We start from the raw sequence: 18,684 nt of genomic DNA, 5'->3' as shown, positions 1-18,684 counted from the left end.
ATCAACATTTGACCATTTCACGTGCCAGCAGTCGGTTGGCTTGGGGTTTTGCTCTGTAACATCCTGGATTTCCTATCTCCTTCATTAGTTTATGTACAGAAATACAGCTGATGAGTCCAAGGGTAAAGACAGTATTTACTTTTCATCCTCCTCCTTTTTTGAAGCATCCTGCTTGTTTCAAAAGGTGATTCATAGTGCTGAGAGTTTGCTAGAATGAGGTTGTCAGGTTTGATGTGTGGGCAGGTGGAGCCTAGGTCAACCTTGCCTGCTCGTTGTTAGAACATCTACTGAAATGCATATTGCTGCCAGTGAATAAAACCTCTTTGCTTTTATAAGGGCTTTGCCTCCAAGCACTTCAAGACTCTGAGGAAAGTTGTATCTGCATTGTAATGTCCGCTCTGTGCTGAAGAAACAAAGTGAAGAAAGTCTGTGGGAGTCTTGGCAGTGGATTCTGAGCAAATGCTGTCTTTAAAGTCAACCTGGTTGACTGAAAGATGAAAAGTAATGAAGAAATTCAAGAGCTTTTTGGACTGCACTTTTGTCACAGGTGGGAGTCAATTAATTATTCATGTGTTTAGTTCTGGAAAGTAATTTGCACACCCAGACCAGTGTGGGAAGAGGTTGTTTTCTCCTCCTCCTGCTCCCTTTGGGCTTTTTTTGACACATGAGCTCTGAAGATGTCTTCTACCTGCCATTTAAAAGCCTCCTTTTGCCTTCATGCTTGCATTAGACATTTCTAGCGTAGAGTCCCATCTCAAAACATCAAATCCCAGATGTTGTTTAGAATGAAGGGTAACTATGGCATCTGTGGAAAACTGAAGAACCTTTGTGCCCTCAGCACAAGACACAGTGGTTAGATTGTCTGAACTGAAGTGTTATACAAGGCTAGTTCAAGTGAGGTCTTTGCCTCACTTCGCCAAGCATATGACAATGAGCTGATTGACTGCTGGTTTAAAAAAAGAAAATAAAGCAAAGCAAACCAATCTAACAACAGTGCAGTAATGACTTTAAACATTTAGCTTTTCTGGCCTTCTGACTGTGAAGTGCCTGGGATTTCCAAGTGGTGGGTTGAGTCCTCTTCAACAAGCATTTTGTTTCTGCGTCACTTCTACCAGAGGAAGGGCCAGAGTCTCTCTGGCATTAGCTGCTGTGACTCCACCAGTTCTGACATTCCCTAGCCAGTTCCTTGGTCTTTTCAAAATATTTACAGTAGATGTAATTCATTTTTCCCAGAAGCATATTCCCTTTGCAATTAATAAAATGGCAGAAGCTAGAAAGCCTTTGGATGATGCAAGAAGCGGGGCACAGGATTAAGGATCAGCCCTGGACAAACTATGTGGCTCACCGGATGTTACCGATGGACCTTTCCACTTTCACTTGGCTTTTGGTCTGTCTTCTGGGAGCCTTTACCTTGGCCCACATTTTGCAGCACACACAGCAGCCTCTTTCCCCAGCTTGCTCTGGGGAGAGCATGGCCCTGATGCCACAAAAGCAGGAAGGCTGGGAAAGCAGAACAAGTAGGAAAAGGGAGGACACATAAATGTCTAAAGAAATGCAGTGTCCTCTTCTGGCTTTGTTTTTGGTCCTGCCCATAGGCTCACGTTTGAGACATTACAGTCTGCTGCTGTGACACTTGTCTTGGTCCCAGGGGGCTAGCTAACTTGGGTTTGCATGAAGATGGATTAATCAAAATACATTCTGGTGAAGACCAAGGGAGGAAATCAGCCTTTTTCCTTTTCCCTTCTTGAGGCAGAGTGTCAGGGACCAAAGAAAACATGGAGAAGTTTCTAGAACTGAGTGGAGCCATGCATGCAGTCAGATCAGCTTGGATCCAATGTTTGCACAGAGTCAGCCCTTCCCTGCTGGAGTTTGTTCTAGATGTTATTTCAGCTCTGCTACCAGACCCTCTGGCTCGCACAGGGGAGAGGGAATGGAGCACTTCTTGAAGCGGGCTCTAACACCCAGCACAGACTGCTGCTCTCTGAAGAACCAGAGCTGATACTGTCTGGTCCTGTCCATTCCTCCTATAACTGGCATAGCTTCAGGCTTTGTAATGACAAGAGCAGGCAAACTCATCCTTTACAGCTCCTGCTGCATCAGTGCACAAAGTATGAGACACTGCTGACATATTTTGTTGTTTTCTTTTCCTTTCAGGCCACCTGGAAACTGCTGACTTGGTGAGAAGCAAGCTATTAAGGAGATCTGACATCTGTGCTCTGACAAGCTGGCTCTCCAGCTCTGTCTGTACCAGACAAAGCACACCTCTGCCTTAGCTCTGGAGAAGAAATTCACACAGAGCATTAAATCACACAGGACTTTTAAAGACTCTCCTCTCCTTCCCACATGACAGCAAAATTGTCGTCGTTCAGGTCTGTGGGAGCTGTTAACACCTTCAGAGTCATGCTTAGGGCTGCAGGCACTGAGAAGCAGAAGAATAGTGGAATATCCTCAGCAGCACTGCAGGAGGAATGGAACCAATTTTCTTGAACAAAGACAAGGATCCTTCAGCTCTGAGTCACACATCGTGGATTTCTGGTGTCATTTGGAGATGGAGAGAGTGAGTGTTATGCTGGGACTGCAAAGATGTTTGTTGTCCTCTTTCTTCAAGAGAGAGCTTAAGCCCTCTGACACATGGTACAGGAAGGTTGTTCTCACCAGCTTGTGCCATGTGGGAGACAGATCACTTCTTTCTAAACACAGGGCAAAGCCTCAGCAAGAGTTGTGCCAGGATAAGGTCATTGTAGCTGTCACTGAATTTCATCCCATTTAGCATTCTGAGAGAAGACTTTTTAAATCACTTACTGATCCATGACTCTGAAAAGTGTGGACAATTTGCAAGGAGCATCTGGAGAGGTCCATATTGCTAGGAGAGCCCTGGAGAGGGAATTTAATGTAGCCATTGTTCGCTGTGGCACTAAGCAACCCACATGCTGCTCTAAGGAACTGTTGATGACCATGTCACCATCCACCCAGGCTCCTGACCATCCTGTTCAGTGACACTAACATTGCAGCCTAAGGGTGGATTTCTACCCTGAGCAGTTCTATTTATCTGTGCAGTGGCATTAGTTGTGAGACCTTACTCTGTTCCCAAGATCCCTATTTGAGCTGCTTGCCAGCTATAATAAAAGATGATCTAAACTTAGAGCCTGTAGTCAGATACTGAGTAGTTTCACAGGCGTATGGATCACTAAAGTTACTTGAGCCCTGCATATTTGGAGGTATGCAAGTGAGTAGATGGGCAGCTGAGACAAGGAAGAAAGTGCTGCAGCTCTGTTAATAAATAGAGGGAAGTCCACAGAGGCCAGCTCCTCCTTGACTCACAGCAGGAAATCAGCAGACTGCCGAAGGACTCCTTCCAAAGGGGAGGAGGCAGTGTGGCTTTGCAGGTGACCGAGGGTACTCTGGGACCTGGGTCAGTGCCACCTATTTATGTTTTCTGTCAGAATGTAATAGAAAGTTGCTTTGGCTTTGCCCTCTTGCTGGGATCCTGCCAGCAGCTGGAACACCTCACAGCCAGAATCCTGTCCTGCTGCAGCGCTTGCAGTCCTGGGCTGAATGCTGGGATCTTTAGCAAGAAATTCAAGGAGTAAGAGACTCTGACTTGCAGTACCACTGTGCCACTGTTTAGACACAGATGTCTAGTTTTAGCTATTTTTTGCTGAAGTTGTGGAAAATAAAATAGAATAGAGTAGAAATACTGTAGGTGAGAGGACCAATCCTTTCACAGAAGCCACAACCTGCAGAGGTAAAAGCTGTGTAACAAGGGAGGTGCCAGCAGGACGCACACTGTGTTGAAAGACATGTCATACTCTCAGTGAGGTCCCTTTGACACGTCACATCAACAGGTAGAGAGCAAGTGAAAAATTAGAATGCCACTGAAAGGGAACATCCTAAAGGCATGGGAGATACATTGCCCAGGATGAAAAATGGTTCAGTTTGTTAGAGGTACCGTAGTTACTTCCTGATTAAAGAATAAGGGTTTCACAGGAGGCTCTCTAGGAAGAAGTCTCATTGCTGGTGGGTTTAGAGCCATCACTCCCTCCCTCCTGAATCAGGGAGAACATCTCCCTGCTGAATCTCCTGTGACTTTTGTAATATTAATATCATTCATACTTGCACAGCACGTGAGATCTCATGGGATCATCCTTTACAAATGCACTTTACTACAGCCACAGTTTTCTGTTATGAGCCGAATACTAAACTGCAGGTAGAAGACACCAGCTGTGCTCTGAATTCACCCAGAGCAGCCTGGCGCTCCCTGAGTGCAGCACAACATCAGCAGCAGAGTGCAACAGCACGGCAGGGAAGCTAATACATTTCCGTGCTGCTTACACAGGGCAAGAACACTGCAGGCTTGCAGGCTCTGAAAAGCCAAGCAGAATGCTGTGCTCTTGAGGAATATCTAGGAACTGTTGCAGCGGGGAAGGTCACAGCACACCGCACTCAGCTGCCTACCTTGGTGAGTAACTTTCTCCTCATGTTGTTGCAGTTCTTGTTTGCCGCCGCTTTGGGCTGGACCATGCTGGTGATCACACGTGGAGGATCGGGTGGGCTCTCTTCTGCCTCTGATGTGTATGGCAGTGGTGTTCTAGCACAGCAGTCAAAGTCCCCTTGGCCCCAGCTGGTAGAGATCTCCAAGGGATCAGGGTACTTCTCGTCAGGACTCGAGCCGTCGTCGCTGGTTTTGGTGTTGCACAGGATGAGTGATCTCGAGAGGGAGCGAAACTTTCTTGACTTCCTGTTCCCAGCACTGCTCTTTCCATCCATCTTCAGAGAGCTGCTGGTGCTGCTCTTTTTCCTATCGTTCTCCCATTTGTGTGGCATCATACTTTCAACAACTTTCTCTGCTTCTCTGGTGCTAAATAGCCTCCAGGAAAGGAAATATAAAAAGTAAGTTGTAATATACCCCACTTTCTCCCACTTAATAACCTACACTACTGAAAAGCCCTAATGAATAAATCAAATCAACAGAGCCTCTCAGTCTGCTCACAGCCACGTGATATCTCATGACTTGCTAATTCTGTTTCTGTGCAGTGCTCTACCAAATTCTCCTTCACCTTTTCATTCTCTTCCCATGCTCCCCAAGCACAATGGAGTGCTTTTAATAAATGTTTTTGATGCTTGCATTGTTCTGCTTCCTCTCTAGGCTCCTGCTGAATCTGCATGTTCAAATCCCATATTGAGAGGGAAGATACTTTCAAAGCATTATCCTGTCCTCCTAACACTATTTGGAAAGAGGAAGCTCCTTCTGAAGTTTGATTCATGAAACCACTATAATTCCAAGAAGATTAATCCGATTGTGGAGGTTAAGTTCTCTGTCTGGCACATCTGATTTGTAAGACGCTTAGCAAAAGTAGAACTCAGCCATAAGAGAGTGAGGAATGTTAGGCTGCTATAAAACCTCTGCCTTTGCACTCCAGAACCCACTTAAGGCCACGCATTTAACAGCAACAGAGAGATCCAGTGAAGCACTTAAGATGTGAATATCTGATTAGGAATTGAACTCTATACAGGCGTACAGCTCCAATACAGCCATCAATAAGTGTCCCATTACAGAAATGGCTTGTTTCAGCCTGTGATTCAGCACAAAAACTTAAGAGAAAATGCTATAAAAGCCAAGTGTGACAACGTTGGAGCTCTTGTAAAATGAGTAAAGTAGTGAGCATGTTGGGGTAATAAAGGACAGCTTTGTCAAACAGTTTCCTTTGCCTCTCAGAAAAGGTTTTCCAGAAATACTTTGGTAGGTGTATGCCAGTGCTGAAAATTCAGCAAGAGGAAGTCTAAATTAATTACTTTGACTCCTCATTTCATTTCTGTGATCACATTCATGACGCAAACTTTTCTGTTCTCTTCGCAGTACCCAGCCGGTAGTGCACGTTGAAACTGAAGGCTGTGCACGAATCAAAGAGGCTGTAGGTGTTGTACGTGGAATTGAAAATCAATGTAACCTTAAAGGCACTTCTCAGGGATGCCATTGAGAGAAAAACTTTGTACACTGTGCTCTGAGCTGAGTAGCTGAGTTTGGTTTGGGGTCTTTTGCATCTCTGAAGAATTAGCCGGGTATGTTTGCACCTTCCACCCAGAGTAAGACATGAGCTCTTATTTCTCTAGGGTTGATCTCTCCTCCTGCACTGTGCAGAGAATCTAATTTTCAGAGCCTCCATGCAGTAATTAATTTGGAAATACAGAGATGAAAAGTGCTATTAATTATGCTGGAACAATAATTTTGGTAACTGAAGTAGCTGCTGATGCTGTAATTCATCATCACAAGTTGCAATCTGTTGTGTGTTTTTGTTGATTAGTTGAAGGCCGACTGACACTTAACCCTACTAAAATGTAAAGACCTTCAGTGTTTGAAGATTTTGGTTGTTTCTTCCTTTCTTTAAAAAAATACACTTTTTAATGGCTCAGTAAGCCTAAAGCTTTGCCCTACCATAGTGTGTATGTACTTAATTGAAACCTTTGAGTTGGAAAATCACAGTGTATTAGAGAATTAATCTTGTGAAGCTTGCTGTTGCTTTCCCTGTGTGCCTGAAGGTCAGCAAAAATGCCATCTAGCCCACTAGACCTGACTGTAGAGCTGAAAAAGCAATAGGATGGGCAGGATGAGGAGAAGGACCTCCCCTCAGCACCTGGGTAAGAAGCAACAGAGCTATGTGCTGAAGGTATGTGCAATGTGCATCACTTGAAAGTCTGCAAGAGAGACTGGTGCTCCTTCGGTGACACTGGCAACTGCTGTTGGACACCAGCAATAAGAAGGTTAGAAACAAGCCTGAACTGCACATTTAGACTCCTGTCTGGGGTGAGGCAATTAGAAGAAACAGCACTTTTCATTCAGGGATTTCAATACTATACAAACATTACCTGACCTCTTACTTCCCCAAAGAGAAAGAATTTTAAAAGAGCTATTAAAAGCACATGGATAAGCAGAGGACTTGATAGCTTAATGGTCAGAATACAGCTCTCTGGAGACTGCCATGCTTAGAATGAAGGCTGGAAAGATTCAGAAGCCCTGTCTTGCTCTGCTTCAAGCTGCTGAGCTTAAGGGAGCACTGCCTTCGGTGCTAAGTGCTCCAAAAGGTCCCTTTCTGTGCCAAGTACCTGGGATGCAGTGAACAGCTAAGCACCTCTTGAAACACTGACGGAAACGGCACTCTGAGAGTGTTCTGCTATCACACCCCCTGCCATGCTTCTGAGGGATTTTACCTTACCCCAGAGAACATCTCTTCTGCCCTGTTGCCACAGCCATCTTCTCCTCCCCCACCCCCACCCGGGCTCCATCCGTTCAAAGACCAAGTTTAACCCTAAGTGACTTACCTAAGGTCTCAAAGCAAGCCAGTGGCTGAGGAGAAAATAAACCCAGCAGACCTGAAGACTTCCACTTAAATGCTTGTTCTTGCTCTAAATATTAGACCACAGCCCAAGCCTTAACTAAGGCAACATCCTTTCCAGAGCTGGTGATTCAGGGTTGCATAAGTGACAGAAACACAGGAGATACCAAACCCAGAGTCTATAAGATTTCCAGTTAAGATATCCAGAAATGTTACTTTACACAGCAAACAGCATTGCAAGAACCAAGCTTTAGGATTCTTCTCCATCTTCCACCAAATTTAACTCAAGGTATTGGTAGCATGGACAGTTACTTCAAAGACAATTCTCCAAAGGATTCATCCTCTCCTCCAGTGCTCTCAGTGCTTGTCATTTTCTCTTGCCGTTCTTATACCTTCAGCACGGCCGATGGAAGCTGTCTGTGGTTTCTAATGCAAACCAAATGTTCTTTCTCTCTCTCTCTCTCTCTTTTCTTTTTTCTTTTTTTTTTTTTTCCCCTCTCCAAGCTTTATTTTTCCAGCTTTAAGTCTAAAAAGCTCTCACTCACTCTGTCTTCTGCAAACAAAATAGCTGATTTGAGCCGTGCCCATTTGGTTCACATTTTTGCTTGGACATTAAACTGAGCATTTACAAGATGCAAATAATTTGGTGTAGCTCCCAGACTGGGATGCAAAAGTGCTGCTGTTACCCAGACAGTAGGAAAAGAGAGAACTTTTCTTTGCTAGCAAGGACAAGATGAGTTTTACATTACCAAGTGCTAACAGCGTGATATCTTGCATCCTATTTTTAATCTAGATCTTGTGATCTTTGTCAGATTCATTACTGAGTAGCACTGTTAGCACTGAACTCTTGCAGATGTCTAGGATTTCCAGGCAGCAGGAAAAGAGCTTCAGATTTGGAAGCTTCCTAATAACGAATGAGAAACTCTTTTGAGAGTTGAATTTACCATTTAAAGAAAAAAAATAATTTTAAAAAAAAAATCAATAAAACCCCCATCTGATTGTAAAAAAAAAAAAAAAATAACAATTGAAAAGGAAGAACTTACAAGAGCGAGGCAGGCAAACCTGAGTGCTGCAGAAGGCTGCTGCTCTTCATAGGCCTGGCAAAAAAAAGACAGAGGGAATAATTGGAAACACGCTCAGCTGGCGCCACGTGACGCGGTCCTGCTCGCAGCTTGGAACCCAGCTATTGTTTCCTCATGGAAGAGAATGTCAGCAAGGAGAGACAAACAAAGCAATGGGATGCAGGGCTAGGGAAGCTCTTCTAGCAGGCTCCCAGCTAAGGAGGCAAGGCCATCTAAGAGGCTTGCGTCATTTGGTTTTTACCCCTTGCTTTCTGGTGCGAGGTCCGATGGGGTTTGGGCACGTTAGACGCTTGGGGGAGATGGGAGGCACAGGACAGCCAGAACCTGTGCTAGTCAAGTACAGGATTTCCTGCTCCAGGCTGAGATGGCAAGCATACTTCTGGTAAGTTTAGCAAGTATTTTAAACATTGAGCTAGAAAGAATTTCATAGACCACTTCTGCTCCAGGAGCAAAACATGAGAGAAGCCACCTCCGAATGCCAAGCCCTTTTGCTGCTCACCAGAGCCCTTTAGCCAGCAGTTCTGAACTGCTCTCTCCATGTTGGGCTAGACTGCAGCTTTGTGATCCAACCTGATCAAGGACTCAGAGAATCCTTGTTGGTTTTGTTGGCTTTTTTTCCTTAGAGCACCTGGGAAATGAGAACCGTGCCACGGATTCTCAACTACCTCAGCTACACCCTTCATTTGCTGCCAAGCAGATGGTCCACACCATGTCCTACCACTGGGTGAGTCCCCCACGAGACACTGCTGGAGCTTCACCCACCCTCAGCTGTGGGAGCAGGCAGCCACCTTTCTGCCACATCCCCAAGCACACTTATCTGGTTTTCATCAATCACTCAGATCACTGTGTCAGTGCCCACCTGCCAGTCCTTGCTTCTGCTCACATTGACAAATAAGTCTTGCTGCAGAATCCTGCTTTCTCTCTATGAATGAGTCGTAAGATAAATAGGGAGTTTGTAAGCCAAAAAATAAATGTCCCATTGAAGAATTGCCTCTGTTAATGTTAGCTTACTGAAACAGCAAGGCCTCTGGGATGTTCTCACAATCTAGAAATCCTTTCCATTTCAGGAGGATGTAAACAGGAACCTGAATTTTACTCTGGGCCCTGTCTGGTTGTGTAAATGGTCAACAAGGGAGTGCTCAGACACCTGCTGCCTGCTGTGTTCTGTGGCTCGAAGGTCCTGGGTTTATTGATCTGTCACTAAACTCACAAAAGAAAGAGAGAGAGAGAGAGAGCTGATAAACTGTGAAGACAAGAATCAGCCCCACGGGAATGATGTAGGTACTGGGAGAAAAAGGGAAGATGCTTTGTACGCTGCCAACAGGAGCCCCAAAATGCTCTGCCCCTGATAATGCAGGATGTGGCCAATCTCTGTTTTAAATGCTTACAAAAAGAAGTGATTTTGACAGTATTTCCAAACAATTAAGTTTTCAGGCTATTAGGCTCCCAAAGGAAATCTGTTGTAAAGAACATGGTTTTAACCTGGATCAGTGGATGAACTAAATATGGAACGTTACCCAGATCTTCAATTCTCGTCTTGTAGAAGAACCAGAAGCTTTCCTGGAAAGGAGGAGAAATAGGGAGCTAGCTTTCTGTTTTGGGGAAGACAGTGGCCTTGGACATAAAATGGAGGTTTATAGCACTAGAAATGTAAAAATGAACTATCCATGAGGAAGCAAAGCCACCTACTGTTTACCATTGAACCTCCTGGCACTGTAACAGACACATGTTTTTGTTTAGCAATAGAGAAGTCATTCACACACGATCTCAACATCCCCTAAGTTTTGATCCAAACTGATTGAGCTGGAAGCTCAGAAGCATTGGAGAGCTTTTTTTATTTCTTCCCATTGTCACATGCTATTGCATTTCCTGACTAGGGGCTGAATGCTGTAGTCCCTAAGCCACAGGGAGGTTCGTTCATTCAGAGCCTGGACTTCTGCCAGGGCCAGCAGCAGAAACATAAATATCACAAGGAAAGGCTGGTTTGTTCATGTTGTTTCGCTCTAACCTTTTGCAGTTTTTTTCCATCTTCTCTGTGCAGCAATTGTTCAGTGCCCAGTGGTGAACAGAAAAGCAGGATTTTAGAGGCCATATGGAAAAGGAGCAGGAGAAGAACCTCTGCTGTGCCTGCCGTCTTACGCTAACTGTATGCTTTGATATTGGATACTGTGGTCAGTCTTCATCCCTTAGCTCAAAGGTAATGTACCAGGAAGAGGGCAAGGGGCACTGAGCAGAGGTTGGAATTTTGTATCAAAAGATTGCAGTGTGGGCTCTCCCTTGCAGAAAGGGGCTTCATCAATAAAGGGTTATGAGATAGTAGGAACTGTAAGGAAAATCAGTTGGGTTTCTTTACTGCCTTCTCATATGAGAGACAGGAAAAGAAGAATGCAGTAAAGTGCAGAGAGTTCAAAAAAGAAGAATGCAGTAAAGTGCAGAGAGTTCAAACAAATGAAAGGAAATACCTGAAGCACAATGTGTGGAACAGAAAGATATCACGAGCACTTTGAAGTTAGCTCCTTTGCCTTTGATTTCAGTGGGACAGAGATTTCTCCCCAAGTGATGAGTAGATGAAAATCTGTAGTTAAAGGCAATAGCATGCAGAAGAGGCAGCAGCCCTTGCTCCAGAATGGAAGTCAAGAAGACCCACTGACAGGCAGTGACACCTCTGCAGTAGGATGGGGTCCTGGTTACATACACGGTGACTTCTCTGACACCTGCAGTTGGTGTCTGTTGGAGGTGGGAAAAGGAAATAGAGGAGCCACTGGATTTATTTATTTAGGACAGTTGTTCTCCTTTGTTGAAAATCAGGATGTGTCTGGAACCGTAGCAGATACAGGAGCTGAGCCCTCTTTTCCTCAAATTATTTTCTGTATCCAAAGTTTTGGATTCTAGAGGACAAATAGGCAGACTACTCAGGACTAAATATTTAGCCTGTTGCTACTGGTGATAACCTTTTCCAAAAAGGAGAATATAAATTTAAGCAGAACATTATTAGCACTGGGCAAAGCAAATCTAAGTGATGATGGAACTTAGCCCCAGTCCTGATCCCCACCCAGCTCCAAATACTGCTTGTGTTAATAGGGAAGAAAGCCAATAATTTGAAGTGCTCTAGTTTTTGTCCTGTGCTTATGTTGCTCAACAAACTAATGAATTAATTTTACCTTTATCAGTCACAATTTTCACGTGTTGCCATATTCCAGACAACAGTTGTGTTGCACAGGACAATCCAGCCCCATGCTCAGCCAGGATTGGATTAGTCACTTCTGTCTTGGGTTTCACAACTCTCTCTCTGCCCTGCCCTGCCATCCATCCAAACATAGCAACATGGCATGGTGAGTCACCCTATAAACACAGCCACATCAGCAGCCTCCTGCAGCAGTGGCTGACAGCAGCAGGGTTGCCTTTAAGAAAAGAATCAAGGTAGCTTGCTTTCAGGAAGAGTTTCTTCCGAGTCCCTTCTTGCTAGGAGTAGGCTGGCCCCTGAGGCTTTGTGTGTTCCAATACTCTTGGAGGGTTTTAGGTTCTGACTGGATAGTCCTGATTCATCAGAAGCTGCAGCTGCCCCGTAAGAGATGAGTATGGCACTGTGGCAGAGACATCTCTTCCCTATTTCTTTCATCACTTGCTGCCTAACTTTTGCTAGGAAGCAATTATTATTTTTTCTCCTTCTTCTACAGATTAAATGAATCTTGTATAATACAGCTGTAATGTACCCATTTTTGACTCCTATGAAGCCTTTGGTTCCAAGAGTATCCAGAGGCAATGAGTTTCATATGCTACCTAAAAGTCTACTTCCTTGCAATTGTTTTAAATTCACTGCCTCTAAGATTTGTTCAGACCTCTGTAGAACCCTTTTCTCTCCTTCATCTCTGTACTGGTCATCCTCAATCTTCTACACACTTTTGGCTGTTCTTCTTCTGCCCCTCCCTTCTTGGCTCCATGCTGCTTTCATGTGTTTAGAGATCCTCCTTTGTCTTTAGATCCTTTTTTAGATATCCACTTCCTCTGGTGAACTTTATTACCTGGCTATATTGGTATTCAGCTCTGCAGCCTCCTGGTCTATTTTCCAGTGAATTGTCTTCCTGTGAGTTAATAAAGGTTCCTGAATCCTGTCTTCCCAAGTGCTGCATGGCATGCACTTGTGCTCTGCTTGACTGCAAACCTCAGCCTGGTGTCCGTAGTTGTGGCAGTGCCTTGGAGATAAGCTGTAAAATATTGCTTGTATAGTGCCATGGAAGAGAGTCTGAGACAAAACAAGTGCCTAGCAAAAAGTATCTTGAGCACATATTCTGGAGCTCTAGTTAGACTATGTTTCTGTGTGCGTACTAAGAATAGTTACTGTATGCATACAGTGCTTTGCTGACACAAAAAGTAGCTCACATCTGATTAAAAACCTCCAGCACTAGCAGTGTGAAGGGTATGGAGTGTGGTGGTGGTGAGGCACAGCAGTAGCACCCTTCCGGCACTGCTGTGACCTCTGTTTGTTATTTCAGTACTGCTATGGGGACTTTATTTGCTATTTGTTTGTTATTTCAGTACTGGGGATAAGGACTGTGTGAGAGATCTTGTCGGGCTCACGAAACGCCACAGGGCATTTGTGTCAGCTGTGGAGTTACTAAGTGTCTGCTACTAAAGAAAATGTCCATCAGCTTGTTTTTTGGAGCCACTGACCAATACACAGTTTATCATTTGCTGCAGCACCACAGTGCAACCATTATGTGAGCTTCCCTAGATGGTCTCATTCTAATTTAAAACAAATATTTTGAGAAGTTATGACTTTACCTCTTCTTTCCCATTTCCAGTCACATAATGTTCCTTTTTCATCAGACTTTGCATTCCTTTTGATTTATATTCCCCTGAACTGCAGGCTGACATAAGGGGCCCTTTAGATTGAATGAAAGGAGAATTATCAGTTGCCAGAATGATGATTTATCAGGAAAAGAAGCAAAGGGCAAAAGAGAAAACTTACTCTACATACAAAAATCATATGAAAATGGTCTCTGTATTTTTCAGTATAAACGGGGCTTTTAGCCCTGTCTGCCTTTACTCTTTATTGTGTATCTACTGGATTCTGCCATATCTATTGTTGGTCTCCTCTTCCAGGCAACCAGCACCAGAACAAGAGGACACAATCTCAAGCTGCACCAGGGGAAGTTTAGGCTGGAGGTGAGGAGAAAGTTCTTCACAAAGAGAGTTGTTAGCCATTGGAATGTGCTGCCCAGGGAGGTGGTGGAGTCACCGTCCCTGGAGGTGCTCAAGAGGGGATTGGATGTGGCACTTGGTGCCATGGTCTAGTAGGCATGAGGTGTTGGGTGATAGGTTGGACTTGATGATCTTTGAGGTCTTTTCCAACCTTATTGATTCTATGATCTCTCCTTTGCTCCTTGAACAGCCAGACAGGAACCAATGACCTCAGTGAAAATGTGACTAGATTTGGTGCCTGTGAGCACTAGAGGCAGAACTTGCTCCATGTTTTACACTTTGGTGGAGCCATCACTTTGTACAGCAGCCCAATCTCGGTCTCAGTGGAGTCATGGGATTGTGTTTTAGTGCTTCACAGATAGTGGTGGTGCTCCTGTCTTTGTTGCTTTGGTTTGGGTGGGTTTGGGATTTTTGAGGTGGTGTGTCATGGAGTTCTTTCACTGTGAGTTTTATTTTGGTTTAAGTTTGTCTGGAGGGTTTTTTTTTTCTTTCTAATTAGCATTGTCAGTGGTTGATGAGGAATTATGCAAACTCTTCTCTTGGATGTCTGTGTCTGGATAAGATGTCTTTACCACAATGATAAGTGCAGTTGTCATTTCAACTGCAAGGCTTTAGCAGAAGCTCCTTCTGAGAATTTGTCGTTCCTGTTGCTGGGCAGAGGCAAAGCTCCTTAATACAAGCTGCTGCTTAATTCTGCACTGAGCAAGGCTTGAGGACCCTTCACATTTTTGCTGCTTTACTTGATCTTTAAGGCTGTGGCAATCAGAATGAAACTAAGGGGATGGTTTTGTATGGTGCTGAAGATAACAGTATAAAGCTCTCATGCTCTGAAGTTACAGTACTGTGGCTTCTAATGCTAATGCAATGCACACAGTGTCTGTAACTCACTGGCACTGTCAACAGCCAGGGGAGACTAAATTATTTCACAGCTTCTTGATTGAAGCAGTGTGATCTGGCACAGAAAATAGCTGTCTGATGAGACAAACCCAATGCTCCTGGTGCTTCAAGAGATCTGGTGATACCCTGCTCATAAGTATGCTAGTTGGTGCTGGAGTCAGCTACAGCATCCTAAACAGTCCAGGCTCTAGTGTCATAGAATCATAGAATTGTTAGGGTTGGAAGGGACCCCAAGGATCATCTTGTTCCAAACCCCATGCCATGGGCAGGGATTCCTGATACTAGATCAGGTTGCTCAGAGCCACATCCAGCCTGGCCTTAAAAAACTGCAGGGATGAGGCTTCTACCACCTCCCTGGGCAACCTGTTCCAGAGTCTCACCACCCTCATGGGGAAGAACAACTTCCTAACATCAAATCTGAATCTACCCATTTCTATTTTTGTTCTGTTTCCCCTAGTCCTATCATTACTTGAAACCCTAGAAAGTCCCTCTCCAGCTTTCTTGTAGGCCCTCTTCAGATACTGGAAGGCCCCACTTAGATCTTCTCAGAGCCTTCTCTTCTGCAGACTGGACAGCCCCAACTCCCTCAGACTGCCCTCCTAGGAAAGGTGCTCCAACCCTCTAAGCAAGGGCTGGGGCATGTCTTTGGGACATGACTTGTCATGGTTTGAAATCAGCCTACACCTAGGGAGGTATCTAATGTTAAATAGCTTGGAGCTAGTGACTGAGAGATCTCAGCTGAGGATTCCTGATCTTGGGGTTTGGTTTTCCTACTGAATCACAGGTTTCAAGCCCAGAAGTTGTTCTAATTCGCTAGTCTAATTAGCTTGTCAAAGTGAAAGATTTAACTTGTAATTGTTCTGATGGGATAACTTTTCCCCCAGCTGAAGGATAGCTTTTAAATTAAGCACTAAACTTGACTGTAAAGACATTGTTCCACCAACCCTGAAACTTTGCCCTGCCCTCAGAGGTTGTTTAGTGAATGAAACAATTAACACCTACTCTCAGAACATAGTAAGAATTGGCTGCTGTCAAGGAAGGATGTCCTGCACCAACTCATCTTGCATTATGTAGCATCTATAACACATGAAGTTTACTCTGTATCATAAGGCATGCAAGTTGTGTGTCCCACTGTAACACAGACAGCAGAGGTATTATCCTACATCAGCACTGGGGAAATAAAAGCAGCAGATCACATCCCTGGTGTTCCTCAGCAGTAAAGAGTTGTGAAAGTGTTGGGGGTGCTGTCAGCTGCCGGGTCAGCCACTCAGCACAAACCAAATCAATCTGACTGCTTCACAGCTCGATGCCACCCTTTCACAGGCACAGGTGGTTCAGTGGAGGGAGAGGGACTGCTGGTCCCCCTCTCCACCCTGACAGCAAGCCCCCTGCAGAGGGGCAGCAAAGGGGTGCTCCAGCAGCCTCTGCACTGTGTTCCCCAAGGGGCTGCTATCCTCAGCCCCCCAGCACCTGAGGATACAGCACAGACAAGGGCTCAGCTATACGGGGCTGCTGTGCCAGCCTGCAGGGCTTTTCTGCGGGCTCACACTGCGTGACTCAGGTACTAACGAGGCTCGTAAGAAGGGTTGCTGTTAAGTGAATGCTGCACTAATAATGCTGGCAAGGTTTCAGGTCTACAGATGTTATTTATAGGAGATGACTGAACAAATATGGATCCCCTTTGAGGCTGAGGCTGGAGCAATTGACAGACTTCCTGTATAAGCTAATTCACACTGAGAGTCAAGTAAAGAGTGCCTTTGGATGGCTTGCTTGGAGCTGTGCTCTGTATTAGGTAATCATATTAATGTTTAATTTTAAAATAGTTTGGAAATGTGTCTGTGTTTTTCAGAGGATTAGGCACTACCCCTGCCCACTTCTCATGGAGAAATGCGTTTTCCTGCATGGCTTCTTTAAACAACAACAAAATATTTGAGGACTATAGTAAGCAGTTGCACAGCAGAGCTGGAATGAGTAGGAAGGTTAAAAACAATTAGTTTCTCTTGCTTATGAAGATTAATTGCCAGAGAAAGAGAGTTTGTTGGTTTAAAATTATTTTGAGTAATGAAGCATTTTATTAATGACTTTATTTCTCCTTTGCTTCTCGTAATATTGCAGTTTAGAGAGGCCTTCACAACTGAAGAAAGCTGTGAACTCACAAAAGTCTCTGGTCCACTCTAATGGCTTTTATGTGTGTCAGAAGAAATAGGAGAAATATTACAGAGCAAACTAAAAGTCTCCTAAACTAAGGTACTCCCATGTAGAACATCTATTTTAAGTCACAAGGCAGATTACTGAACATCCTTTCAACGTCTCATATCATTTAAAAGCAAACAGCTCTGGCAGTCAAAAGGAGAACAAAACCTTCTAGCTCACCTTTTATCTGCTTGCTCCTCTTTTTCAAGCTCTCAAAGCAGTCAGAAATGACACATAGTGACAGGCAGAAAGAGCTCACTGTGTGACGCCTGAATAATTTGCTGCACAAACATCACTTACCATTGCCAAGAATCTTCTGGTCTGAGCCCACTCTTGCCATGCCTTCTTGGGTCTGAAACACACACGCAGCAGGGTCAGCTCCCAGGGCGTTCAGCCCGCGACAAAATCCCCCATGCAGCGCAACTCCACAGGGTTTGGGTGTTTGACTGCAAGCGCTGAGCATTCAACGTGCCTGCTCAGTGTAACAACTTTTCCTCTGCAGAAAATGCCTTGTGATTTGCCAGCAGATCTTTAATGCCTCAGATTGGGTATTTCCAGCTGCCGCCCTCCTCGCTAGGCAGATGTGTATAACAGAGATGTTATTGCACTGAATCAACCCCTCAGGTCCTAACCCTTTTCCTGCGCCACAAACAGCAATGGAAAACCTCAGGCTTTCCTTCTGGACTTTTCACTGACTTGTGCCTGTTGTGAAAAAGCAAAACACAACTAGTCCGAGGGCTAATACATGGAGAAGGTGTTAAAACGCTTTAGATCATCTCAGTGCTCCTCGCTGCTGCAGCTCATTGGTTAACTGGCTGGGGCTGTGTTTATGTAGTTGCATGGTACAAATACAACACCTAAACTTCTCGCCCCAAGTTGAAATGATTCATTTATTGCTTTTTACCCACACCACCCCCACATAAAGGAAAGAAGAAAAAAAAACCACCACCAGGAGAAGAAAGAAAACACACAGTGCTCATTTAACCCAAGTGAGTGAAAACGCCTTTCATAAGGGCTGCCAGGGCTCTGGGAGGTTTTTCTTTGGTGAATAAAGTCTGTGTAGTGGAGGGAAGAGTTTTGTCTGAGGATGGCAGAAGTCAGGCTCAAGCAAACAGACACAAACTAGGAGTCTTCTGCTGTGTGAAAATGAGATAACAGCAAAGGAGACGCAAATGCTGCTCCTATCAAATCACTTGGGAGGGATTCGTTGTTTTGGGGAAGTGTGTGGAAGCAGGAGGAGGGAGGAGGTATTTTGGTGGGGTTTTGTAAGGCTCTGCTAGTGTTTTGCTCTCTGGCATGATATCATTTGTCAACACTGATTTATGGCTTTTGTGAGAAAATTATCCTAAACAGATCAAATGTGGGCTTTCCATCTTCTGGGTGCTTAGAAGTATTAATTACATGTTATAGCCGCAGCAGAGGAAGCAGGAGCAAAATCATGAGTGATGGCCATACCAAGAAGTGGAAAGCACAGAGCTCTGTTTCTTTTCCTGTCCTGGAGACAATGGGGCTGCAGGATAAATCACTGTTCTGCAGGAGGTACCACCTCTGATTTTTGATACTGGCTGTGGATCCCATCACTCTGAGGAAGAGGGGATTGCAATGAGTAACCCTCATCCTCCTGCCTGTGCCCCAGCAATAATGTTAGTACCTGTAGCACAGCTCTAATGGGACAGTGTGGCTCTGCCTTTGTTCATCATCCTCTCCAGATGGATATTAGGCTTAATCAGATTCTAGCCCTAACAGCTTGTTCAGGACCACAGCTGGAATCAGCATGTCTAGACTAGCACTGATTTATTCCTGGCTCTCAGACCTGTGTGCATGCTACTATTCCATATGCTTCCTCTTAGAGAGGCAATGATGCCATTCCACAGCACAGCCTTCTCTTTTTGCCTCCCCTTCTTATTGTAATTAGTATTTATTCTGCTTCTGGGGGGAAGTATCTTGCCCATGCTCCGGACAGGACTATTGCCAGTTCT

General features: G+C 44.6%; 1 protein-coding gene across 1 annotated transcript in view; it reads right to left on the bottom strand.

The window, feature by feature from the left end:
• The window catches only part of IL16 (interleukin 16), a 41,197-nt gene extending 23,660 nt beyond the window's left edge, over nt 1-17,537 (bottom strand). The window contains exons 1-3 of the mRNA XM_054168922.1: nt 17,006-17,537; nt 8,375-8,428; nt 4,456-4,867 (exon numbers count right to left, since the gene is read on the bottom strand). Of these exons, the coding sequence (XP_054024897.1) occupies nt 4,456-4,867; nt 8,375-8,424 (462 nt within the window). The 5' untranslated portion in view covers nt 8,425-8,428; nt 17,006-17,537. The remainder of the gene's footprint in view (nt 1-4,455; nt 4,868-8,374; nt 8,429-17,005) is intronic.
• Between the last annotated feature and the right edge of the window lie 1,147 nt (nt 17,538-18,684).

The sequence above is a fragment of the Dryobates pubescens genome, chromosome 17 (genome assembly GCF_014839835.1).
Source record: "Dryobates pubescens isolate bDryPub1 chromosome 17, bDryPub1.pri, whole genome shotgun sequence".
NCBI lineage: Eukaryota > Metazoa > Chordata > Aves > Piciformes > Picidae > Dryobates > Dryobates pubescens.
The sequence above is the reverse complement of the archived record's forward strand: the minus strand, read 5'-3'. Positions and strand labels throughout refer to the sequence as shown.